General features: G+C 50.5%; 1 protein-coding gene across 5 annotated transcripts in view; it reads right to left on the bottom strand.

The window, feature by feature from the left end:
* SPNS3 (SPNS lysolipid transporter 3, sphingosine-1-phosphate (putative)) overlaps nucleotides 1-27,348 on the bottom strand; it is a 57,359-nt gene that overhangs the window by 14,963 nt on the left and 15,048 nt on the right. For 4 of the 5 annotated variants that reach the window (XM_064271608.1, XM_064271605.1, XM_064271606.1 and 1 more), the window contains exons 8-10: nucleotides 22,938-23,127; nucleotides 4,258-4,467; nucleotides 1,915-1,980 (exon numbers count right to left, since the gene is read on the bottom strand). In XM_064271608.1, coding sequence (XP_064127678.1) covers nucleotides 1,915-1,980; nucleotides 4,258-4,467; nucleotides 22,938-23,127 — 466 coding nt within the window. The remainder of the gene's footprint in view (nucleotides 1-1,914; nucleotides 1,981-4,257; nucleotides 4,468-22,937; nucleotides 23,128-27,348) is intronic. The other variant, XM_064271607.1, reaches the window with a different exon arrangement.

The following is a 27,348-nucleotide window of genomic DNA, read 5'->3' as shown; positions in this document are numbered from 1 at the left end:
AGAGAGAACAAGCTATGTGGGGGGTGAGGGGTGGGGGGAAGCGGGGGAAGGAGGGGGCTTAAAAGTGGACAACCACACAAAGTGTGCCCACGAGGTCCCATTGACTGAGGGCTTCCCCACACAAAGGCTGGTTCTCCCTGCCAGGCAGGCTATGATCATCCCTTTTTATGGACAAGGAAACTGAGGCCCAAAGCCACACGGCAGGTCTGTGGCTGAGTCAGGGCTGGAGCCCAAGTCTCTTGTCTGGAGGGCGGGGTGGAGAAGACCCACCAGTCCTACAGCAAATAGCCCCACCCAGGAGCCACAGCAGTGCAGCCCTGTCCACACTTGTGAGCCGGATCCCCCCGGAGGGGATCATAAGGGCTGCCTGGGAAGGGGGCAGATCACCTCTACAGGGAGTGAGTGTCCCATCAACAGCAGCATTCAAGCAGGACTGGTCGACTTGTTAAACGACTCCTGATTCCCAAAGCTTTTCAAACTTAGATTCCAGGACTCCAGAATTTCTTTGGGGGAATAAAACCAGTTGCCGCCAAGCCAGCTCTGACTCATGGCAACCTCACGTGTGTCAGAGTAAAATCAGATTTCAACGACCCATATTTTTTGGAACTAGATCTCCAGGCCTTTCTTCTGATGCACCTCTGGGTAGACTTGAACCTCTGAACTTTCAGTTTCACCACTCAAGGATTCCCTTTGGGTGACAGAAGATGAGGACGTAGAATTGCTATCAGAATCCCAGCCAGCAGAGGACCCACTCTGTGCCAGGCACTGGACAAAAGTTTCATACCAATAATCTCATTTCAACCTCACAACAACCGTGAAAAACCAAAAAAAAAAAACCAAACCCAGTGCCGTCGAGTCAGTTCCGACTCATAGCGACCCTGTAGGACCGAGTAGTTCCCAAGAGTTCCCCATACAGTTCCCAAGGAGTGCCTGGTGGATTCGAACTGCCAACCCTTTGGTTAGCAGCCGTAGCACTTAACCACTACACCACCCGGGCTTCCCAACAACCATGAGGTAGGTACAATTATCATCCCCATTTTCCACATTGGAAAACTGAGGCTCAGAGACACAAAGTGACTAGCCTAAGGTCACATGGCTAGTGAGCTGCAGAAACAGAGCTGAAACCCAGGCCTGTTTCCTGAGCCCAGCTTTGTGCCCCTGCACTGGACGGCTTTCAGGACAGCTATCTACCAAATGTCAGGCTGCTTCAGTTCCCACATGCCCAGTACTGGGCTGTGCCAGCACCTTCCACAAGGAAGCAAGAAGAGGCGTCTCCGGTGCTCCTAGGTCTGGGACCCTGTGTTATCCACAGGGCACAGCTCTTCCTTCACAGTGATCAAAGTCTTCCCATAGGAGACAGGGAGGAGAGTGAGGCTCAGGGAGATGCTGTGGTGGACTCTGCACTTAGCAGAGTCATATATTCGGGACAGCATCAGGCCTCCTTCTCACCTGATCCAACCTCCCTGTGCTGCAGCTGGTGACACAGGACCTGGGGCAGCCCGGATCCATGTGGGCTCAGCGGCTGCAGCCCTGAAGTCCTGCATCCCTGTATCCACACACCCCAGAGTGGAGGCTTGATGAAAAAGGGCCCTGGAGTCAAAAAGCCTAAGCTCCAGTCCTGCCTCAGTGCCTTGGCATGCTATGTGACCTTGGTCCAGGCACATGCCCTCTCTGAGCCACCATTTGCTCATCTGCAAAATGAGGATGATAGTCAGAGGAGATGCTGTTTGAGGAGTATCAGTAGACCAAGGTAACTAACTACTCAGTGACCTTGGCTCCCTACCCTATAGCCTCCGAAGCCCCTCCCCACCCCCAGGCAGCTCAACAGCAGAGGTCCAGCTCTGAGCTGGACAGACCCCAGCTCCTTGCTCAAGAGGCCTCAGGACCAGCCCCCACCCTGATCCCCATACTTACCAGCAAGATGTCAGCAACCACTGCCCAGTTGCAGGATAGCAGCAGCTCTCCAAGGGCCAGGAACACCTGTGGACAGAGGGTGGTCCGGGTGAGGCTCCCAGACCCCAGTCACCCATCCATCTCAGCTGTGCCCATTGCTTGGAGTCTTGTCCCACCTTGGAGAGGAGAAACTGAGGCTCCACAGAGGAAGGCACCATAAAGAAATACTGGGGTGGGCCAGGTCTGGGATTGTTTTTCCAGTTCCAGCAGCCTCGAGGGCAGGTGGACATTCCCATCCGGGTCAGGCCACATCCATGACCCAGAGGAAAGTGCCGGGCCCGGGCCTAGGAACAGCACTTTCCCTAATGAAAGGCCCTTATAGTCTGGCCCTCAGAGTCACCCAAGCTCCAGCAGGAGGGAGCCAGAGCTCCCAGGCCCATGTGATAGATGGAGAAACAGACTCTAAAAGCAGAAAGGCCAAGGGACTGCTCAGAGCCTGTGCCACCCTGCCCCTGCTAGGTGCCTACCGTGTGCCTGGCCCAGACACCCCATCAATAGAACCTCCCCAAGCACAGCCCCGCAGGCCATCCTCCACCCAGAGCAGCACAAAGAGGTGAGTAGGGCCTGTAACAGCCATTATGCAGACAGTGAGACTGAGCCCCAGCCTGGGCCAAGGCTTATTTGAGGCCACCAGCTGGCCCAGGGCAAAGCTAGCCAGAAACACAAGACTTCCAGCTCCTGTCCAGCACCAAGCCCCTTACCTGGGCACGGTGTAGCTGGTGCAGCCTTATGTGCCCACCCTGCCTGCTCCCAATGTCCTCCCGTGACTGCAGGCCACTGCAGACCCATCTTGCCCAGCTTTCTGAACCCCACCCCCACCGCGGGCCAAGGGATCAAGACAATCCCCATTCCCTTCACTCAAGAGGAGTTTAATGAGGCAACAAGAAGAAGGAGGGGGAAAAAAATCTCATTTCTCAGAGCTTCCAAGAGCTTATTGCTGGAGTGGAATTAGTCATTCCTAGAGTCACGGGGCAGTGGCTAGGCAGCCCAGGCTCTGGCTCCTGGGGCCTGATGTTCAGATCCCTGCAAGCACCCAGGCCAGAGGGGCTGAAGGACCACTGCCTGAGCCCCTACTATGTGCCAGGCATGTTCATTCCTATTACCCCAGCTAATCTGTCAGCCACCTGGTAGGCAAACTTCACGATCCCATTTCACAGGCAAGGAGGCTTAGGCCCAAGGGCACACATCAAGCCCCCTCCTTCCTGGTGAGTCCCTTACCCTTGTGGCTGGCCCTGTGCAAGGCAGAGGTGAGGAGGCTGCTGGGGGGAAGAGCTCTGCGAGCCTGGCAAGGCTGGCACGAGGGAAATCAGAGGAAAGCCTGGGGTGGTGATGGAGGTGGCAGTGAGCAGAGCCCTGAAGGGTGGGCAGGATAAGGCAGGCCAGGAGGAGTGGCCAGGCCAGGCCAGGCTGAGAACCAGGTGAGCAGAGGCCCAGAGGCCAGGCTGCACCTGCCATGCTGGTGAGGGCGAGTGGGCAAATATGGCCCCGTGGGGTGGAGCCTGGGCAGAACAGACCCAAAGGAAGAAGAGCTGCTTGTGTTCCCTGCAGCTGCAGCCCCAGGCCCTCCATACCTGTCCTGGGAGACCCTGCAGGACAGGGCTGGTCTCCCTCCAGGGCATAGGGCTAGGCCCCCACAGGGTTGAGAATTGGGAAGTCCTGGCAGGCAGGTCTTGGGCAGGGTGCCAGACAGGCCGCAGACCCACATTCCAGTGTGGCAGGGTCAGCCAAGAGGCCTCCTGGAGCCACATGAGAGCCCAGCCCGGCTCACACCACCCCCCACCCCTCCGACTTCTAGGCCACCTCCACCTGGAACTCCAGGCTGCTCCTCCCCTCACACCTCTAGCTTTCAGCCTCCATTGCCAGTTCTCCACACAATCCAGGCCCCAGCCACTGAGCTATTCACATGCTGCTTATGCTGCAACCTCCCCTTTTGTCTCTCCACTGCCCCCCACACCCATAGGACATACTGAAATACACTTTTCCTTCCTCCAACTGGAGCAGGGTGGATCCAGACCCCAAAATAGAGCCAATGGAGGGAGGCTGCAGCCACAATGGGGCCTTTCAGGCTGAAGGAGCTGCCCGCGGATGCCAGGTTTCCTCAGACACACCTGGAAACCGGCTCTGCTCCGCCAACTCTGGTCTCCACCCTGCGGCTTTGAGGGGCAAAGGGCCGAGCTGGGGAGAGGCCACCTCCTAATCCCATAATTACAGAGTCTCCTGAGGCAGCCTCCCGGGCCTCCTCAGTAAAAGGAGGGGCTCTCCAGCAGAGGGCTTCCAGGTGGACAGACCCCAGCCCCACCCTACCTCGCTGGGTAACCCTGGAAATGTCACTGCCTTCTGGGCCTTGGTTTCCCCAATTGTACAAGGGCAGGGGTGGCCCAAGTGCACCAACACGCTCCTCCAGCACCAGCAACCTATGCTTCTAAAGCTGGTGACCCCATCGCACAGGCCAGGTACAAACTGGGTCTCAGGTTTAAGTGGCTCGCATGACCAATTCGGACATGGGTTCCACAGCTAAAAAACACAAACAAACAAAAACACCCTGGTTTAGAATAAGGTCATTATGAAGAATTTGGCACTTGCTCGAAGCTAAGGAGTCCCTGGGCAGTGCAAATGGTCAAACCTTGACTACTAACTGAAGGTTTGTTCGTTTGAACCTGCCTGGAGGCTCCTTAGAAGAAAGGCCTGGCAATCTGCTTCTGGAAGGTCGCAGCCCTGAAAACCCTATGGAGCAGTTCTACTCTGCACACACGGGTCACCATGAGTCACAATCGACTCAACGGCAACTTTTTTGTTGTTGTTGTTCAAAGCTACTCCCACGTATCTCAGCCCTGCAGTCCCAGGCTACTCCTGGGTGGCCGAAGGAGCCTCCCACTGACCAAACTCATTCTCTCCCCTCGACCTCCCCTCAGGGATCACCTCCTCACCCAGTGTGGCTGAACCAGGGAGGACTCAGACTCCAATCACGACTGGCCGCCAGCAAGCTGCTGAAGCTGCTTCCCCTCTGGCTCCCACCTCAGGGTTAGGAAGCGGCCTTCACCCAGGCCAGAAGGCGGGATTCTCCTGTATGTCTTCCTCACCCTCACTCCTCCTCAGATCACTGACTCCTGTCCATTCTTCATCCTAATGCCCTTCAAATCTGCTCCCTCCTGCTGCCCACTGCAGCTGGCCTGGCCCAGACCTCACCCTCTCTCCTCTCCTCACAAGTTTCCCAGGCTCCACCATTCCTCCCCACCAGCCCGAGGGGACTTCCAAAAGGGAATCTGACTGCCTTGTCTCCTCAGAGCCTGGCCATGCTCCCTGCACCCTGACTTAGTCCCTCTTGGGTGATAGGGCCTGGGAAAGCTGCCTGGGGCCTGAGAAACACAGAGCCCCAAGCCCCTGGCCTCGTCTATCTCAGACGCAAGGAGAATTTCTCCCTGGAGCTGGGGCAGCAATGAAGAACATCGCTGGCCAGCACACATGCACACTCACACTATCAAGCATGCACACACAATCACCTACGTGTGCAACCACACGAGCATGCAGACACATGCATACTCAGGACCTCACACGTGTGCACAGGAGCCTCAACATGTGCACACTCACGCATATGCACAGACACACGAGGACACTCACAACCCGGGACACACACACACACACAAAAACTCACATACCTCAAGTCCTCACACATATGTGGACTCACTCACATTGCAGGTAAAAAACTAGTAAGACCGGCTACTGTCAAGTTGACCCCAACTCATGGTGCCCCCACGTGTGTCAGAGTGAGAGTTCCAGTGGGTGATTTTTGGAAGTCGCTCTCCCGACCCTTCTTCTGAGGAGCCTTTCGGTGGACTCAAACCTCTGATCTTTTTATTAGTGGCCAAACACGTTAACTGTTTACACCACCAGGGACTCCAGATGTAGGTAAGGAGAATGATACAGTATTCAGCATATCAAAATGTGTGTGGCAAGGGCACAAATCAGACAGAGGGCTTGCTGGTGCGTGCTTGCTGAATAACAGTCTAGCATGTACATGTGCACAGAAACGTATGCACATACAATCACAGAAACACAATCACGTGTGTACGCGCATATACATGCACACACATGCTTGAGCACATTCATGCTGTGGTGGGATGGGTTGCTTTTATATGGCCTTTCTTACCATGGTCTTGTAACTCCTACCAAATGATTGGGTGGGGCTATGCAAATAAAGTGCTTGTGGCCCACTAAGGAGATCGGGCAACCTGCTAATAATGCACATAAGGCGTGTGGCATCTTTGTGGGTGCGGGACCATGCAAATAACAAGTATTGAAACTTAACATGGGGATTGGTCTGTTTTGCCAGCCCGCTAGGCTTAAAATGAGCCATCCCAGAGGCAGGAAGGGGGGACCTCACTGCCACCAAGAAGAAGAAACGGAAGTGGAGCACACCTTTTGGACCTGGGGTTCCTGCACTGAGAAGCCCCTAGACCCAGGAGACAGGCAGAGAGCTGTAACACCAGAGATGGCGCAAGACAGGCAAGAAGCAGCAGCAGAGAAGTGGTGTTAGAGGAGCTGTGGCAGCAGAACCAGGAGACCGGCATGAGACAGCACGGTGAGCTCCCCAGCCCACAGAGTAAGACGGTTACAGTGAGTGTGCCCACCCTCGGAGCAACGGAGCTGAGTGCCTTAGGACAGGAGGCTTCTCCATGGAATGGGGTGTCCCAGGGCACTTACTGGTGGAGCTAAAGAGCTTTGTAACACCTCCCCGAGCAGGGCAGAGGCCAGGCCAAGGGGCCGAGGGGCCAAGGGCCAAAGAGAAGCCTGCCTGCAAGCACACCTGAGAAGAAGCTGTCCTGATTGAAGAGCTGTACCCTGACTCATTCCTGATCCTGAATTGCAACCTGTTACTTCCCTGATGAACCCCAAAACTGTGAGTATGATTGTGAGTTCTGTGTGGCCGCTGCAACAAATTATTGAACCCAGCAGAGAAGTAGAGAGTGCCGTAGGAGGGACAGTTGGTATCAGAATTGGTAAAGATGGTGGAGAGAGGAGCTATGCCTGACCTCCACCTCATAGGAATAAGCTTCGGGCTGTTGATCTTTATTCTTCATCCCCCTTGTGAAGTTAGAGGAAGTCAGACGCCCCCACCACCACGCCATTTTTACACATGCACTCTCTCATAACTTAACACCTACATACACACCTCTCCTCACACGCATCTGCACACACAGGTAGGCACAGAGAGGGAGAAAGGAGGGAAGATGGAGCACCAGCCCCAAGGAAGGGTCAGCCCCCGTGCGGTGGAGAAAGCAGACCTTACTCAGCATCTTCACCTGGGTCCAGCCCAGCCTTCCAATGGTCAGTGACTGATCTCTGAACTGCAAAGATGGACTGAAGGTCCCAGCCACGAAGGGAGAGAGCAAACATCCCCGGGCGGGTCATGGAGACTGGGGCAGCTGAGACCCGATCTGCCCCACTCACAGATCAACTCCTCACCCGGGGTGGCTGAGCCATCAAGACAGGCCGCAGGGCACAGCCTGGCCACCTGCAAGCTGCCATGCCGGCTGGCACACTTTGCCCCTGGGCCTGCCAACCTGTAATTTTAGGGACTGGCATTGGGGCACAAGGGTACCGCCTGGTCTCCAGGGGCCGGCTGCAGCCCAGCAACCTGGCAGTCGGGCAGGTGGGGAGGCAGACAGTGAAAGGAGCAAAGCTCAATATCTTCCCTAGAGAATTTGAGATTGTGGACCCTCCTGGGGGCTGGGCTGCCCATCCAAGAAGAGACACCTGCTAGATCCTGGCAGGAAAGTAAGGGCCTCAGAGGAAGAGCAGATGGGCCTCTCTCCGCCCCTCTGAGGCAACCCCTGGTTGCTGTTGTTGTTGATAGTTGCAGTCAAGTTGATTCTGATTCATGGTGACCCCATACACGCAGAGTAAAACTGCTCCATAGGGTTTTCAAGGCTGTGACCTTTTGGAAGCAGATCACCAGGCCTGTCTTCCGAGGCGCTCTGGGTGGGTTCAAACCACCAACCTTTCGGCTAGTTGTTGAACACCTAACAGTTTGCACCATCTAGCCAAGGAAGCAAGAGGAAAAGGTCTTATCCTAGAAGGCCCTCTCCCAACCCAGGGCCTAGTCTGGGAAGTGGGGGGAGAGCTCCCCAGAGCTGGAGCAGCCTCACAGCCCAGCTGTCTGAGCCACCCCAGGGGCCAGAGAGCCGATCCCATAGCCACCCTGGAATCCGTGGCTGGCCCTGGGTTCAGAGATGCTGGGCACACATCCTTGCTGTTCCCTGCCGCACACCCAAGGCTCCCCTGTGGGTACGAGACTGGGCAGGCACTGGGCTCCAGTCTCGGTCCTTGCTCAGGAGTCCTCAAGGCTGAGAAGGATGGTACGCCCTCTCGGTGGCAGATGTAAAGGCTGTGGTGACAGCTGGCTCTGCTCAGTGTGGTGGTGGCCACACCTCTCCCCCAGCAAGTAGGGAGCTCAGAGTTATGATCAAGTTTGGGCTGGAAAGGACCTTCAAGGTCATCTGGGGCCACTTCTGGGTAAACATGGGGGGTTGAAATTGCATCATAGACTTTCCTTTCCGCCAGGTGCAAAAAAAATGATAAAAGTCAGAAAAAAATTTGCTTTTTACCAAAGATTAATAAAACCTAATGAAATAAACATTAAATATTGGCAGCCAAAGAAAAAAGCAGATGATTCTGGAATAGAGAGTACAACCCTCTTGGCTCCTCTGCCCCAAAGCTATTCCCCAAATCCCCATATCTAGAGGAAAATAAACTGAGAGGGTGTCCTTAGTTCTCACTTTTAGAAGCTGCTGGGAGAAAGGGGGAAACGTGGAGAAAGTGAACAATGACTCCAGTCACTGACTCCATCAAGACCTGAGGGCACCTTCCATCCCAGGAGGGGGACGCACCCAGCAATTTAGCAGAACGAAGCCTGTTATAGAACATTTGCCTAAATCCCAGGAGAGAGAGCAGAGCCCAGGTGTTCCAACAAAGACTCATCGCTGCCTCCTCTGAGCCCTGCAATCTCCTCAGGCGACAGAAAAGTCTGCAGAAACCAAAGGCACCACTCTCAAAGGGCAGTCCCTTTGGAGAAGAGAAGGGTCAGAGAAAAGGCTGGAGGAGAGTCAGGAACAAGGAGTTATCCACTCTACATCAAAGCAAATCCAATCTCTCAGCTGAGCTGAACACGCCCAGGCTAGGGAAAGCCATTCAACGTGCGCACTATACAAACACACTACAGGAAGGAGGAGAGGGGAGGAGAAGGGAGGGAGGGGAAGGGAGGGGAGTGAGAGAAGGGGGAAGAGAGAGAGAAAGAGGAAGGAAGGAAGGGAGGAAGGGAGGGAGGGAGGGAGGGAGGGAGGGAAAAGAACCCTCAATCTCTGTCCAGGTTAGGGTAAAGCATTCAACATGTGCACTACAAGAAAGAAAGAAAGAGAGAAGGGAGGAAGGAAAAAAGAACAAAACAAAGAATTTGTTTCTAACTCGCCATAAAATTGTGTACTTGTGCAGAGAGAGACATGTAGAATGCTGCTGACTCAATTAAATTGAAAAAGTGGAAGCCAATAGGCCAAGATGTGAAGAGTAGTTAATTCTGGGCAATGAAGAGATGAATAATTCCTATTTTCTTTGCGCTTTTCTGTTTTAGTTTTGTTTTTTTAATTTCTCCCAAATAAAAACATCAAGGTCATCTGCCCCAGTGTGTAGAGTGAATTATTGGCCCCAACTCTTGACTTTGCCCTGGCAGTATCACATGCCCACACCCTTGACATGTACAGTGCCCCAGAGCCCAATCCCTGGGTCCTCTTCTCTTTTCTCTCTGTGCTCACTCTCTTGATGAGCGTACTCGGTCTCATGGCTTTAAATAACCAGCCCAGACCTCTCTCCTTAGCTCCAGACTCATATATCCAACTGCCACTTAATATTGCCACTTGATTGTCCTGAGCATCTCAAATTTAACATATCTAAAATTGAACTCCTAATCTTCTACCTCCAAAAAAACAAACCTGCTTCTCCCCTAGTCTTCCCCACCTCAGTAAACGGCAACTCCATTCTTCTAGTTGCTCAGGCCCAAATACCTGAAGTCACTCTAGACTCCTTTCTTTCTCTCATACTTTACGCCTAAGCCATCAGGACATCCTGTTGATTTGACACCCAAAATATATCCAGAACCTGACCACTTTTCCACACTTCCTTCCTAACTACCCTGGTCCAAGCCACAGTGTCTCTTGCCTGTGTTCTTGAAAACCCTCCTAATTGGTCTCCCAGTTTCTGCCTTTGTTTGTACTTTCCTTCTATCCTCAACACAGCAGCCAGAGAGATTCTGTTAACATGCAGTAAATAAGTTACAAAATGGCCCCGAATTAGTCATACTTCCCAGTATTCACAAGAGTCCCTGGGTGGTGTGAAAGGTTAAGCGCCCTGCTATTATCAGCCAAAAAATGGGTGGTACAAATTCACCCGGAGGTGCCTCAGAAGAAAGGCCCGGTGATTACTGCCGAAAGGTCAGGGCTATTGACGACCCTAGTGGTCTGAAACACATAGGGTGGCCATGAGTTGGAACTGTGATTCAGCAGCAGTGGTTTGGTTTTTTGGTTTTCTCAGTATTCACATCCTTGTAGAGTCCCCTCCTGCCATGAATCTGGACTGGACTTAACAACTTGCTTTGATCGATAAAATAAAGCAGAGGTGATGCTGTGTCAGCTCCTGGCCTAGGCCTTAAGAGACTTTGCAGCACCCACTTTCGCTTTCTTGGAACGCTGCCCCGAGACCACCATATAAAAAATGCCATCAGAGGATGAGAGGCCATATGGAGAGGAACCGAGGAGCAACAGCCAACAGACAGACATGTGAGTAAGGCCAGCTTGGACATTCCAGCCCAGTCGATCTTCCAGGTGAAGGCAGCCACCTGAGTGAGCCCAGGTAAAACCAGTAGATGAAACGCCCAGATGACCCACAGAATCATAGGAAATAATAAATCACTTGTTTTAAGCTACTAAGTTTTGGAGTGATTTGTTAAGCATCAGGGCATAACTGATACAAACATGTTCCACATCATAGCAACATGGCCGATTGTATTTTCCAAAGCTGGCCACTGCATTATTCCCAGTCCCACATGCTCTTTCAGATCACTGACATTCCCCACCAAAAGACCAATTTCTCTCCCCTTGAATCTGGGCAGGAATTTACAGCTGCTTCGAAGAAGAGAATGCAGCAGACGTGATGCTGTGAAACTTTCAAGGCTAGATCATAAAAGGCAATACGGCTTCAGCTGGCTCTGTCTCTCTCAGGATGCTAGTCCTTGGAACCCAACCACCATGTTGTGAGGACGCCCAGGCCACATGGAGAGGCCACACACAGGTAGGTTTTCCAGCCCCTGCTAAGGTCTCAGCCAATAGCCAGCATTAGCCGCCAGACAGGTCAGCTAAGGCTAAGAGTAACAGAGATAAATTATCCTCACCAAGCCTTGCCCAAATTGCAATTTTGAAATAAATGTTTTTGTTGTTTCACACCACTAGATTTTGTTACATATACATAGTAAACTAGAACAGGCACCAAAGTTCATTTATCCCCTCAATTAAACCAAGAGGTAAGTGCTAGAACTCCCATTTTGTAGATGGGAAAATTGAGGCTCAGCGAGCTCAAGATCTTGCCCCAGGCCACACAGCTCTGGGTGAAAAAGCGGGAATGACTTTCAGGTCTTTTAGACACTTCGATGTGGGCTCTCTCCCAACCCCTGCCCCTTCCCCAGCTGTCCATCTTGACACCCCCTGCCCCAGCTCTCCATCTTGACCTCCCGGCTCTCCATCTTGACCCCCCAGTTCTCTATCTTGACCACAAAGTCCACCCAAGGGGAGAGTGCCTAAGTCCAGTCATGTCCTGCAACTACTAGGCTAATGATAATGGAGAAGCTTTGCTCTTTGGAGCCCCTGTCTCAGGCTCGGTCCCTTCTCTGAGCACAAACCTCTTCTCCTCTGAAGGGCAGCGGCTCTGGGAAGAAGGCCAAGGAAGGAGGTATGAGCCAAGACCTACTGTGCATGTCTGGATCCCAATTAACAGCCAGAAAGTCCACTTCCTCTGCCAAGGGGACTACAAGGAGGAAAGAAATGGAACCCTCTGCACCTACAGGTGGGCCATGGGGCATGGGCTCCCCCAGGGAAGGCCTCAGGCCAGACTTTGTATGCACAGGGACCTTATTTCCATGAAACATGCTGCACAACTTGACCCTTACTTCAGGAAATTTGGAGGCAGGTACATGGTGCCACCAAGAATGCCTCCTTCCTGTGCAACGTAGTTACAGTCACAAAAGCAGTGAGAGAAGCTCTGCTCTGCTGTAGACACACATGTACGCACACTTCCCACACAATTATCTGCACACCCTGGTACTCATGCACACTCATGTACACGCATGTATATAATAGCATGGGTGGAAGCATCATACACACTACAGCGCACATTTATGTGCCCACTTACACATATACACACACAAATTACCATGAATGTGTACGCATACACACTCACATTCACAAATACACACATATACATGAGCACTCATATTCACAGACCTGAATACATTCACACTTAGATGCGTACACACACTAGCACACACGCACATTCACATATGTGCTTGCATTCCTATGGGCCCTTCCCAAGAAGATCTTCGAGCCTACCAATCTTGCCAGGCCTTGCTTCTGCAGCAGCAAAGATAGTACAGGAAAGACTTTGATTCCTGGTATTTGAGAAAGTGATGGATGAATAGATAGATGCATGCATTCGTGGATGGATGGACAGATGGATGGACGGATGGATGGGATGGACGGAAGGACGGAGGGACGGAGGGATGGGGGGACGGAGGGATGGAGGGACGGAGGGACGGATGGATGGATGGATAGAGGGAGGGAGGGATGGAAGGGGCTAAAGTAACTCTTCCTAAATTGAAGCCAACAGAAGCTAATTTCTCAGCTTCCTTTGAGCATCCTTTCTGATACTGACTCTCACAAGTCCCCAAGATATAATGACATTCTTCATAGTGGTTTGCAGCCGGCTCCTACCCATGGAGATATTAAGGTGATGCCATGTCCCCCGGACTCCAGATTCCTGTATGCAACTGTCTACTACTCAATACTTCCACCTGCATGTTAACTTCCCACTGCAGACTCAGGATGTACAAAACCAAGATGTTGATCTTCCCCCAAAAACCCATTGCTCTTGTTCACTTCCTCATCTCAGTTAGGGGCTTTTCCCTCCTTCCAGCTTCTCAGATCAATATGCTAGAATTCATCTTTGACTTTTTTCTCTCTCACACCCCACAGAGAATCCATCAGGAAATTCTGATAGCTCTGCCTTTAAAACACATCTGTAATCCAACCACTTCTCACCATTGCTGCCACTGTGGTCCAAGCCACGATCGTCTCTCAACTGGATCATGGCAGTAGCCTCCTAACCCTTCTCTCTGTTTCTGTTCTTGTCCCCCAAGACTATTCTCCACAGAGGTGCCAGAGTTATTCTACTAAACATAAGCAATAATAGAAAAACAATACAGGAAACTGATGAAACCAAACATTTGTTCTTCAAAAAGATCAACAAAATTGACAAACTTTTAGTTAGATCGACCAAGAAAAAAAAGGGAGAAAATTCAAATTACTAAAATCAGGAATGAAAGAAGAGACATTGCTACCAATCATATAGAAATTAAATGGATTATAAGGGACTACTATGAACAATGGTATGTCAACAAATTAGATAACCTAGATGAACTAGACAAAGCCCTAAATATACACAAACTTCTAAAATTGATTCAAGAAGAAATAGCAAATCTGAACAGGCCTATAACAAACGAAGAGATTGAATTAATAATCAAAACACTTCCCACAAAGAAAAGCCCAGGACCAGATGGCTTCAGTGGTGAATTCTATCAAACTTTTAAATAAGAATTAACACCCATCCTTGACAAACTCTTCCAAAAACTAGAAGAGGAAAGAATACTTCCTAACTCATTCTATGAGGCCACTACCCTGATACCAAAACCAGACAAAGATACCACAAAAAAGAAAACTACAGGCCAATGTTGTTGTTAGGTGCCGTCTCATTGTGCAACAGAAGGAGATACTGCCCAGTCCTATGCTGTCATGGATTGAATTATGTCCCCCCAAAAATGTGTATATCAATTTGGCTAGGCCATGATTCTGGGTATTGTGTGGTTTTCCTATATGTCGTAAATCCTGCCTCTATGATGTTGATAAGGGAAGACGGGCAGCAGTTGTGTTAGTGAGGCAGGACTCAATCTACAAGACTGGATTGTGTCTTGAGGCAATCTCTTGAGATACAAAAGAGAGAAGCGAGCAGAGAGAAAGGGGGACCTCATACCATCAAGAAAGCAGCACTGGGAGCAGAGCATGTCCTTTGGACCTGGGGTCCCTATGCCAGAGATAATCCTTGACCAGGGAAGATTAAGGACAAGGACCTTCCTCCAGAGCCGACAGACAAAGAAAGCCTTCCCCTGGAGCTGATACCCTGAATTTGGACTTCTAGCCTCCTAGACTGTGAGAGAATAGATTTCTCTTCATTAAAGCCATCTACTTGTGGTATTTCTGTTATAGCAGCACTAGATGACTAAGACATGTGCTATCCTTACAATCATTGCTATGTTTGACCTCATTGTTGCAGCCACTGTGTCAATTCATTTTGTTGAGGGTCTTTCTCTCTTTAGCTGGCCCTTTCCTTTACCAAGCATGATGTCCTTCTCCAGGGACTGACTCCTCCTAATAACATGCCCAAAGTCCGTGAGAAAATTCTCTCCATTCTTGCTTCTAAGGAGCATTCTTTCTGTACTTCTTCCAAGACAGATTTGTTCATTCTTCTGGCAGTCCATGGTATATTCGATATTCTTCAGCAACACCATAATTCAAAGGCATCAGTTCTTCTTTGTTCTTCCTTATTCATTGTCCAGCTTTCGCATGCATATGAGGCGACTGAAAATACCATGGCTTAGGTTAGGTGCACCTTAGTCCTCAAAGTGACGCCTTTGTTTTTTAACACTTGAGTCTTTTTCAGCAGATTTGCCCAATGTAATACGTCATTTGATTTTCTGACTGCTGCTTCCATGGGTGTTGATTGTGGATTCAAGTAAAATGAAACCGTGACAACTTCAAAATTTTCTCCGTTTATCACGATGTTGCTTATTTGTCCAGTTGTGAGAATTTTTGTTTTCCTTATGTTGAGGTGTAATCCATACAGAAGCTGTAGTCTTTGATCTTCATCATTAAGTGCCTCAAGTCCTCTTAGCTTTTAGCAAGCAAGGTTGTGTCATATGCATATGGCAGGTTGTTATGAGTTTTCCTCCAATCCTAATGCCATGTTGTTCTTCTTCATATAGTCTATCTTCTCGCATTATTTGCTCAGCATACAGACTGAATAAATATGGTGAAAGGATACAACCCTGACACACATCTTTCCTGATTGCAAACCACACAGTATCCCCTTGTTCTGTTAGAACAACTGCCTCTTGGTCTCTGTTTAGGTTCCTCATGAGCACAATTAAGTGTTCTTAATTCTTCGCAATGTTATCCATAATTTGTTACGATCCACACAACTGAATGCCTTTGCGTAGTCAATAAAACATAGGTAAACACCTTTCTGGTATTCTCTGCTTTCAGCCAAGATCCATCTGACATCAACAATGATATCCTTTGTTCCATGCCCTCTTCTGAATCTGGCTTGGATTTCTGCCAATTCCCTGTCAACGCACTGCTGCAACCGCTTTTGAATCATCTTCAGCAAAATTTTACTTGGTGTCCTATTAATGATATTGTTCCATAATTTCTGCATTCTGTTGGGTCACCTTTCTTTGGAATGGGAACAAATATGAATCTCTTCCACTCACTTGGCCAAGTCGCTATCTTCCGAATACACGAGTGAGCACCTGCAGTGCCATATCTGTTTTGTTGAAACATCTTAATTTGTGTTCCATCAGTTCCTGGAGCCTTGTTTTTCACCAGTGCCTTCAGTCCAGTTTGGACTTCTCCCTTCAGTGCCATTGGTTCTTGATCACGTGCTACCTCTTGAAATGGTTAAAAGTCGACCAGTTCTTTTTGGTACAGTGTGTATTCCTTCCACCTTCTTTTGATGTTTCCTGTGTCACTCAATTTGCCCATAGAATCTTTCAATACTGCAACTCAAGGCTTGAATTTTTTTCTTCAGTTCTTTCAGCTTGAGAAGTGTCAAGCGTGTTCTTCCCTTTTGGTTTTCTAACTCCAGGTCTTTGTACATTTCATTATAATACTTCACTCTGTCTTCTCCAGCCGGCCTTTGAAATCTTCTGTTCAGCTCTTTTACTTCATAATTTCTTCCATTTACTTTAGCTGCTCAGTGTTCAAGAGCAAGTTTCAGAATCTCTTCTGACATCCATCTTGGTCTTTTCTTTCTCTCCTGTCTTTTTAATGGTCTTTTGCTTTCTTCATGTATGATGCCCTTGATGTCATCCCACAACTCATCTGGTCTTTAGTCATTAGTCTTCAACATGTCAAATCTATTCTTGAGATGGTCTCTAAATTCAGGTGGGCTATACTCAAGGTCATACCTGGGTCTGGCAGGCTTGTTTTAATTTTCTTCAGCTTCATCTTGAATTTGCATATGAGCAGTTGATGGTCTGTTCTGTAGTCAGTCCCTGGCCTTATTCTGACTGACGATATTGAGCTTCTCCATAATCTCTTTCCACAGATGTAGTCGATTTGATTTCTGTGTATTCCTTGCAATTAGATGTATGTGTATAGTTGCCATTTACATTGTTTTCAACAACAGACCAATATCCTTTATGAATATAGACACAAAAATCCTCAACAAAACACTAGCAGGCCAAATCCAGCAGCACGTGAAAAGGATTATACCATGACCAAACGGATTTATCCCAGAATGCAAGGTTAGTTCAACATACAAATATCAATCAATGTAATACACTATAGCAACAGAATAAAGAAAAAACCACATGAACATCTCAATAGATGCAGAAAACAGCTGAGATCTCCCACTCCTCCTCTGCACAAAGCCCCATCTCACTCCCAGTAAAAGCCAAGGTCCTCCTGATCCCAGAAGGCAGTACCTGAATGGGCCCCATCACCTCCCGGCCTTCTTCTGCCTCTCTGCCTTCATTCTCTCCACACTAACTACAGTGACCCGCTTGCTATTCCTCAGATCTACCAGGTATGCTTGTGCCTCAGGGCCTTTGCAGCTGCTATTCCCTCTGCCTGGAATACTGTTCTTCAAACATCCACAGAATTCACTCCTTCACCTACTGTAGGTCTTCACTCAGAATCATATTATCAATGAGGCCTCTCTAACCACAATGCGTAAAATTGCAGCCTCCCTCAACACACGCGCGTACACACACACACACACACACACTCCCTCTCTTCCCCCTCTGTTTCTCCTAAGCATTTATTATCTGAAATATTGAGAATTTTACTTATTTATCTTGTTTGTTGTCTCTCACCCCCAACTAGAATATAAGCTCCATAGTGACAGAGATATTTTGGTCAGTTTAATTCACTGCTTAAAATCCACAGCATTGAAACTGGCATGCCACTGAACAGGCACTCGATAAGGATTTGTTGAATATATAACTGAGTGCAAACAGCTCATTATTACTCAACCATTCACTCAGCAAACAGTGACCACCTCACCTCGCCATATGCCTGACACTACGCCGAGGGCTGGAGTGTTGAGAGCGATTGGAACCACACTTGGGTCCTGCTAAAGTTCACAGACTGGGCTGGGAGAGAAGTCACAGCATAAATGATCATGGCCCAGGGAAGACAATGGGGGCAATGGTGGTTCATTGGTAGAATTTTTGCCTTCCATGCTAGAGACCCAGGTTTGATTCCCGATCAATATACCCCATGCACAGCCACCACTCATCTGTATGTGGAGACTTGTGTTTTGCTATGATGCTGGACAGGTTTTAGTGAAGCTTCCAAACTAAGACAGACTAGGAAGAAAGGCCTGGCAATCCACTTCCAAAAATCAACCACTGAAAATCCTATGGATCACAACGGTACAATCCACAACAGATCATGGGGATGGCACATGACCAGGCAGTGTTCTGTCCTGTTGTGCATGTGGTCACCATGAGGCCAGCTTGATGGCAGCTAACAACAAGAAACCCTGGTTGCACAGTTAAGTGCTAGGCTGCTAACTGAAAGGTGGGCGGTTTAAACTCACCAGCCACTCTATGGGGGAAAGATGTGGCAGTCTGCTTCCTGAGCAAAGGAGAAACAAGAAAAGATACAAGGGAAATATTAGTCGAAAGGACCAATGGACCACGAGGATCACAGCCTCCACCAGCCTGAGCCCAGAAGAAACTAGATGGTGCCTGGCTACCACCACCGACTGCTCTGACAGGGATCATAATAGAAGGTCCCAGATAGAGCAGGAGAAAAAGGTAGAACAAAATTCAACTTCACATACACACAAAAAAAAGACCAGACTTACCGGTCTGACAGAGCTGGAGGAACCCCTGAGACTACGGCCCCTAGATACCCTTTTTACTCAGAACTGAAGCCACTCCCAAAGTTTACCCTTCAGGTCTATAAAACAAACACCACCACGTGTGAGGAAGACGCTTCTTAGTTCAACCACATATAAGAGAACAAAAGGGCAACCTCTGCCCAAAAGCAAAGGCAAGAAGGTGGGAAGGAACAGGAAAAATGGACAGATGGAGATGGGGAATTAGGGTGTGGAAGGAGGGAGTGCTGACACATCACAGGGATTGCAACCAATCTCACAAAAATAATTTTTTTTATAAATTGTTGAATGGGAAACTAATTTTCTCTGTAAGGTTTCACCTAAAGCACACACACAAAAAAAATATTACAGCCTTGGAAACCCTATGGAGCAGCTCTACTCTGTCCTATATGGTCATTATGAGTCAGAATCAACTGGAAGGCAACAGGTTTGGTTTGGGTTTTTTGACATCAAGGAAGGCAATACTAAGGAGCTCTAAGGACTGGGAGAGAAGGTCAGGCCTGGCAATCAGAGAAGGCTCCATAGAGAAGATGGTATTTAAGCTGGCCCTTGAAGGCCCAGAATGATTTGGGGATGTGGAGAAGGGGTTGGAGTGGGAAGGAGAGGAAGAGTAGGGGTGGGAAGCACAGGGGGCCCTGTGTGGCAGAATACAGTGGAAGGATAAGGCTACTTAGTCTGCCAGGAAAGTTCATGAGGGGCTTTGAATCCCAGAAGGAAGAGCTGGACTTGGTTCCAGAGGCACCAGGGAGCCATGTGAGGTTTTTGAGCAGTAAGGTCTGTGGTGTCAGAAAGCTAACTCTGGCTGAGTGGGAAGAACAGATGGCAAGGGGTGAGCACGAAGGCAAGGAGACCAGGAAGGTGGCTCCAGGGACGGTTCTGGGGAAAGATGGCAAGGCATGAGCCAGGGCAGAGCAGAAGGAATGGTGATGGGAGATTTGGGGGGTGTTCAGCATTTCCTGACAGTGGCGGGGGCGGGGAGGGGTGGTGGGTGGTGGTTGGGGAGCAGGAGCCTGAATCTCAAGACAGGACATCCAAGTGGAGTTCAGGGCACAGATGGAGCCATGGGGTGGGCCAGGCCAGGAAATGGAGGAACTGCTTCACTTCTGGAGGGGGATGTTCGGGTTGGAGTTTTGACAAAGAGACCCAGCACCCAGGTCCAGACCACAGGGAAGAGCAGGCTCCCAGTGCAGAAGGATGGATGAAGCCTGGCCCTGCCCGCCTTCCTGCCCTCACCTTCCACCTCCCCTGGGACAGGCCAAAAGGAGAGTTTCTCCAACTGGCTTTGTCTGCCAAGATGCAATGTCATTTCTAGATGAGCCCATCCAGCTCTGGAGATGCGCCAGGCCGCAGGGGTGGAGGGGAGCAGCTGTGTCCCCGACACACAGCCAAGGAGCTGCCTGCTAGAACCAGCCAAGACAGTGGCAGAAATAGCTCTGGCAGGGGGTCTCAGGTCCCAGCCAATGCAGGGACAGGCCATTGATGGGGCCTCCATCTGCCCAGGCCTCAGTCTCCCAGGCCTCAGGCAGGCCCCGTCAGCCCCCACCAGCCAGGGATGAGGGTCCCTCTCCCACTCCATCAGGCAATGTGCAGTAATGTATTTACTTAGTTGGAGCAGTGGTTAAGAGCTATGGCTGCTAACCAAAAGGTCCGCAGTTCAAATCCACTGGCCGTTCTTCGGAAACCCTATGGGGTAGTTCTACTCTGTCCTATAAGGTCGTTATGAGTCAGAATCAACTTGAGGCAATGGGTTTGGTTTTTCTGGTTAATGTATGCCAGGAGTCCCTGGGCGGTACAAACCATTAACATGGTCTGCTGCAAATCAGAAGGCTGGAGGTTCAAATCCACCCAGAGGTGCCTCGGAAGAAAGGCCTGGTCATCTATTTTTTAAAAAAATCAGCCCTTGAAAACCCAATGGAGCACAGTTCTGCTGTGACACACATGGGGTTGCAATGAGCTGGAGTCAACTGATCTAGTGTATCCCAGGGTTTATTTCTCTCCACAGGGGTGGAAAGGGATAGTGCGGCAGGAAGGACACAGGCTTTGGAGTCTGAGTAGCCGAGTTTGAGTTTATTTGTCCTGTTATTTGTCTGTTGTTGCCTCTGAGCCTCAGTTTTCCAATCTGTCAAGTGGGGATGAGTAAAAGCCTTCCCCACAAGGGTGTTATGAGGACTTGGTAAAAGCCTATGGAGAAGGAAATGATAAGAGGAGCTTGCTACACTCCAGAAATGTTGGCTGAAGCCCAAGGCTGATGACAACAGGTGAGAAGTGCCCACACCTTAAAAGATGTGGCAGAGGGTCTGCAGGACTTGAGAGAAAAGAAACAGTCTTATGTGCTCCCACCAGCTTGTAGAGACTCCGGCGGGAGAGTCCCCTTCTGAGGGAGGGGCTTCTGGGGAACCACCGGGAGAGGCCAGTGCCTGCCAGGAGGGAAACTGCCCTTCCTCCCTGGTCAGATGCTGACTAATGCTGGCCTCCTGCACAAGGGCCACCTGAGGGGCGTGCACAGAAGGTATCCTCAGGGTACCCAACGCACATCACCTGGAGTTCGGAGGGCCTGGACGCTGGGGCCTGGGGAAGTGTGAGGGCGGGGTGCCACATGGAGCAGCCTGCAGGGGTGGGTGAGGTGAGAGGGCAGCTGTACTTTTGGAGCTTACCCAGGGGTCAAATGGGCACCATGGAGGGGAGACAGGCTGGAGTGGTCATGAGAGGGGAGCTCCCCACAGGGCTGGCTGCCAGGCCAAGAGGGTCCAGCAGGAAGGGGCTGGAAGGGCAACACATGAACAGGAGCAGAGGGGAAGCTATGAGAGGACCATGGGCGGTTATGTCACCTGCATAGAGGAACTACGCAATGGAAAAGCCAGGGCCACACCCAAGAAAAGAAAACTACCGACCAATATCCCTTAAGAATACAGATGCAGAAATCTTCAACAAAATACTAGCGAGCCAAATCCCACAGCATGGCAAAAGGATTACACACCGTGATACCAAATGGGATTTATCCCAGGAATGCAAGGGAAATCAGTCAATGCAATACACCACATTAATAAAACAGCCAGGGACAGATTCCCCCCCCAAAAAAAACCCACCAAAGTGCCCAAAAGAGGGGCAAGCCAGAATAAGGTGTCTGCTCCACGGACGGCACTGACAGCAAGAACAACTCCAGACACAGGTGATATTTTGCCCGTTTCCTGCCATCCTTCCTCACCTGCCCAACCCTGGGGAAGTCAGAATGGGGAGGCAGGCAAGGACAGCGCCACAGATGAGGGACACAACGTGGAACAAGGAGAATGACGCAAGGCTAGAGCTCTTCCTCTTCCCAATGGAACGTTCTGGGTCTGGATAGCAGCTTCATTTGTAAGTATGAGCAAAGTCGGACTGGACTTGTAGATTCATGACCATGCCTGCAAAAGTCGTGGGACATGGCCATGGGTGGGAGACCCACAAGAACAGGTGGGAGAGCAATCAAGTTGTGTGCTGATTTGTCTCTGCGCCCAGCCCACTCAGGGAACCCATGTGCACAGGCATCAGCATCCACAGAGATAGGCCCTCCCAGGCTCAGGTCCACCAGTGGGTGGGTCCCCTGGGCTGGCAAGCAAGGTCATGGGCCTGGGGAGGGGAGGGGTTCCAGCCTGTCTGGCTGGGTCTGGGCTGGTGCCTTCTTCCCAGAAGTGACTGCCTCTTCTCATTTGGGGAGACAGGCAGGGTGGGGGCTGGGGGAGCCAGGGACGTTTTGCTGCACACAGGGAGGGGCAGGATCTGGTCCCTGCCTTTGGGCTCCCTGTCTGTGGATAAAGCATACACCATGGGTCCTAATGGGGGCCAAATGCACACTGAGCCCAGAAAGGCATGGCATATTCTGATGTGAACACAGAGTGGTCCAGGAAGTCTCTGTGAAGGAGGTGGCCATTGAGTTGTGTCTTGCAGGAAAAGGATTTCAAGGTGCACAGAAGAAGGAAACAGTGCCCCTAATGGAGGAAGTGGACACAGCAAACACTGGGAAGTGAGCAACTAATTGCAGGAACAGCCAGAGTGTGGGGCACAGGAAAGGATGAAATGGAATGTGGGTCTGGAAAATGTGATATCATCACATCACCACCTTTAAAGCAGTGTCCACATTGGCTATGACCAATCTGGGCCTCACTTTCCTCATCCATAGCCTGGGGAGAATTGCACTATTGCTTCTCGAGCTGACAACCAAGAATGTCCTGGGAATAGATGAGTCCCGTTGTCTCAGTTCAAAGTGTTAACCAGGAGCTCAGAAGATACACTTCACAGCTGGGAAGACTTGGGTTCAAATCCCAGCTCTGCCGTTTCCCGGCTGTGTAACTCTATGTAAGTTATTTCCTCCCACCGGAGCCTCAATTTACTCATCTGTAAAGTGGGGATAACAAGCTCTCCCTGGAAGGAGTAAACATAATGCGCATAAAGACCCGGTTTAGCTCCCCACCCACCCCACTCCCACCCCTACTCCCGAAGGAGCCCTCACTTACGTAGAAGCCCAAGAGGGTGGTCGGGGCCAGGACGAGAGCCAGGTAGAGGCAGAGGGCTGTGGCAAGCAGGCTGGAGGCACAGATGAGGGGCTCAGCCCTCGGATTGACTTTCTTGTACCTTCTTGAAGCCTCTGCCCCCAGGACAACCCCAATGATGCCAGTCATGATGGTCAGTGACCCAAAAATCAGGCTGATGGAAAGAGAGTGGAAAGGGGTAGGTCAGCTGGTGGGGGAAGGGTCAGGATAGAAGCCCTTGGTCCCTCTCACCCACCCCACCTCTGGGTCCAGCCACTTGACCTAGGTATATGATCTGGTTTCTACAGGCATGTGCCCCTGACCTGACCTACCCCTTCCCCTCCCTCCCGACCTTTCCTGGGGCCTCAGGACCCTGATTGGGGGCCTGTGTCCTCCCCGTCCCCTTTCCTGCCTCATGCTGGGAATGTCGCCAGCCATGTGGGTGACTACCCAGCACTCCAGCGCCCCACTTCCCAGCCTGCCTCATCTCCAGTGACCTACTCTACTGCTCACCACCCAAAACTGCCCCACTCAGAAATCTTCGTTCTAGCATCCCACTCTAGCCCTAACCTCCTCTCCTCCTAGCCCTGAACACTAAAGGAAGGGGATAAATGCACATTTATCTATTGAACTCTGATGGCACAGTGGTTAAGCACTCAGCTGCCAACTAAAAGGTTGATGGTTTGAATCCACTAACAGGAGAAAAATGTGGCAGTCTGCTTCTATAAAGATTACAGCCTTGGAAGAAACCCTATGGGGCAGTTCTACTCTATCCTGTAGGGTCGCCATGAGTTGGAATTGACTTGACAGCAATGAGTTTGTTTGTGTGATACCTGGTCCTTGTCTGGGCAGTGTACACACACTCCCTCCTTTAATCACATCCTTCCATTCCCCATCTGTGAACATGCCTTAAGCAGCCCCCTCTTGACTTCACTACCTTCCCAACTACTCCTGAGCCCGCTTCAACCCCACTTGGCTTGCCCTAGTGTCCCCTTCCTGCAGAGACCTGCCTTCCAGGGCAGCCTCCATACAGGCCCCCAGAGGGCGCTTTCTCAGATGCTAATGTCCTTGCCCATCCTCTCCCTAAAATCCTCCAGTGGCTCCTAAGCACCTACTGGGTTCGGTCCCAACTCCTTATCACGGTATGCTTGGCCTTTTATGGTTGGACCCTGGTTGACCTCAACTCCAGTCCCCAGCTCCATCCTCTTCTGTTCCCAGACTAGTTCTTGTCCTCACCCCAACCCACCACCACCTCATACTTTCATTCCCGCATCTGGAACACTCTTCCCTAGTTTTTCCATCTACCAAACTCCTACTCATCCTTCAAGACCCATCATAAATGTCCTCTTTTGGGAGATACCTTCCCCTGCCCCCTTACTGCCATCTTCACTCCCATCAGCTCCCATAGCACTTTCTGTGTCTCTAACATCAGGGTCATTCATTAGTCTTTGAATTCCTGGGAACACAGAGCCTGACGCACAAAACATATGTGTTGAGCAAATGAGCTCATTGATACCGCCCAGAATTCCCAGGTGGAACAGATGAGGAAGGCAAGGTTGAGAAAGGTTAAGACTAAGACTGTTCAGCTCTTAAATGACACATCTTTGCCCTCCTGGTCTATCCTGCTCTCCCAAGCTCCGTCTTAAAAGAGCCCAAGTGCTGAGCTCAAGCTAAGACTGTGACCAGCACAAACTCTTGAAAACACAGTCTAACCACGACCCTTTCCTGCTTCAGGCCCCTGAATGCTCCTCTTTGGCCTCTGGGCAAGCTCTCTGGCCGGCATTCAAGGCCCTACAGGACTGGCCTCTGCTGACCTCCACGTCTTTCCCTACCCCTTCCCTCCTCACCCTGCACAAATGATTGGGAATTCTCTAAACTCACTCATGCTTGCAGGCTCCTTGGCCTGGCGCACTGTCCCCTCACACCTACCCTTCCCCACTGGACCAGTGTCCCCTCCCAGACCCAAACCTTTCCAGAATGGCGTGGGATGGCACAGGTGCCCTGCTACTACCTCTGTGGTTCCTGCTAAGATGTAAGGGTAACAGGCACAGGACAATGGTTACTGATGTATTGCGTACCACAAACCACCTCTCCCCTAAACAACTTCTGTGAAATGTCTAACCCATGGGCTGAGGACTAGTGGGTTCATTTCCCCGCCCCGTCTCCTCAGTGCATAGGGGGGAGCAAGGAGCCCAGAGAGGGCAGGAACTTGCCCAAGGTCACATAGCCCCTCAGGGGCAGAGCCAGGCCCTCTAGGCCCTCTGCCTACCAGACAGAAGCACGTGGGTCCTTAGGCAGCTTAAAGGTGCTCCTGGAACCCTCCCAGCCTTTCAGGCTGTGCAAGTTTCTGGTTCAGCCCAGTCAAGTGACCCCGAATCCCAAACGAATGGCATCTGCCTCTGAGCCCTGGTCAGAGCCAGCTTTGCCATGTTCTCCTGACCTTTGTGAGGTTTGGGATTGCTATTCAGATAGGTAGCCTAGACAAGGACCCCTCATCAGACCCTGAACAGGAGGTGCAGTCAAACGGCACACACCCCAGCCACGTTTGAAAGAGACTTTTGAAATGTCCACCCCATGCCCACAAGCCCTTTCCAGAATCACAGACCCTCAGAGCCAAGAGGGCCCTTAAAGGCCTGCAAATCTTATTCTAACCCCCTATACAATGATCCTGAAAAACAGCTGTCCAAGCCCTACTTACACATCCCCAGGAATGGAAAGCTCACTACCCGCAATGCAACGCCTTTCATCTGGGCTAGCTCTGAGTGTCCAAAGATCCTCCTCAGACTGAGCTGGAATCCCGTGTCCTGCAGCTCCCTGCCCTGCCCCACCCTCATCCTGGGGCTTATCCTAACCAGAGAGAGTGTATTAATAGCTGAGGTCTGTGCAGAACCCCACATCGGGACCTCCCACCCACTGTGCAATAGGCTGAAGAATGGCCCCCAGGATGTCTATGTCCCAAGACCTTCAGACTTTGCTGATGTGACATTAAGGATCTTGAGACAGGAAGATTATCTTGGATTATCCAGGTGGACCTTAAATGCAACCACAAATGTCCTCCTAAGAGAGAAGCAGAGGAAGATCTGAGACAGAAGAAGAGACAAAGGCAATGTGACCACAGAGGCAGAGATTGGAGTGATCTGGCCACAAGACAAGGAACGCTGGCCGTCACCAGAAGCTTGAAGAGGCAAGGCACAGATTCCCCCCTAGAGCCTGCAGAAGGAGCAGGGTCCTGCTGACACCTTACTTTTGGCCTCGTGAAACCATTTTGAACTTCCAGCCTCCAGAACTGTGAGAGAATAAATTTTTGTTGTTTTAAGCCACCAAGTTGGTGGTAATTTGTTAAGGAAGTCACAGGAAATGAATACGCACTTCCATGTGCACTTCCATGTGGGCTTCTCACAAAGTTTCTGTGAAGGAGCTGAGTTAGAGGGAGGGGGGTGAAGCTGAGGAAAGGGGAAGTGACTTGCCCAAAACGTCAAAGCCAGTGAGTACCTGCTGTGGGCTTGGGCCCTGTTTTCCCTCTGCTTATTCGAGTTGCTGTGGGGCTTTTAGTGCTCAGTTTTTGCCTCCAGGAGAAAACAAGCTGAGGAGCCAAGACAAACACCGCTTCCTCATACCCATACACTCAATGCATTTGCTCACGAGCTTTCCCTGAGTACCTACTGTGTGCCAGAAAGCAGTCCTGGCGACGTGGAGAGGTGTTCACGTTAGTTAACAGGAACAGGCAGTCTCCAGAGGCAACAGGACGCAGAGCTTAAGGGCACAGGCTTTGAAGTCAGATGGTTTTGAATCCTGCCTCTGCCACTCGTTAGCTGTGTGGCTTTGGACAAGTTACTCAACCTCTCTGAGTTCCCAGGTCTCATAGGAATAATAAGAAAGCCTTCCTCAGATGTATTGATGTTAAATGCTTAACGTAAAGGCTGAACAAAAGTAAGGGTTTAATAAATAATGATGAGAAAAGTGGAGGGAGGTACAGGCAGAAGACACAGGTTGAGCAAAGAGACAGGTAATAGTGCATGGGAGATTCTGGAAAATACATGAAGGTGTGTCTGGACATCAGGGAAACAGGAGAGAAGCAAGAGAGGAGGCTGCACAGAAGGGGTTAGAAGTAGGAGCTGCCAGCAAAGCGCCAGAATCAGAGAAGCCTTGGGGAAGGATGGAGCTCCAGGATGATCATGGAGCCCTTTGTTCTTAGTTGTCTATTTCAATTCACAGCAACTCCTGTGACAGGGTAGAACTGCCCCACAGGGTTTTCTTGGCTGTCATCTTTTGGGAAGCAGATCGCCAAGTCTTTTCTCCCACGGAGACACTGGATGAGTTCAAACCACCAACTTTTTGGTTAGCAGTTGAGCTCCTAAGAGCTTGCCCCACCAAGATGCACCCTGTATGACCCGGC

This window comes from Loxodonta africana, chromosome 18 (genome assembly GCF_030014295.1).
Source record: "Loxodonta africana isolate mLoxAfr1 chromosome 18, mLoxAfr1.hap2, whole genome shotgun sequence".
Classification (NCBI taxonomy): Eukaryota; Metazoa; Chordata; class Mammalia; order Proboscidea; family Elephantidae; genus Loxodonta; species Loxodonta africana.
The sequence above is the reverse complement of the archived record's forward strand: the minus strand, read 5'-3'. Positions and strand labels throughout refer to the sequence as shown.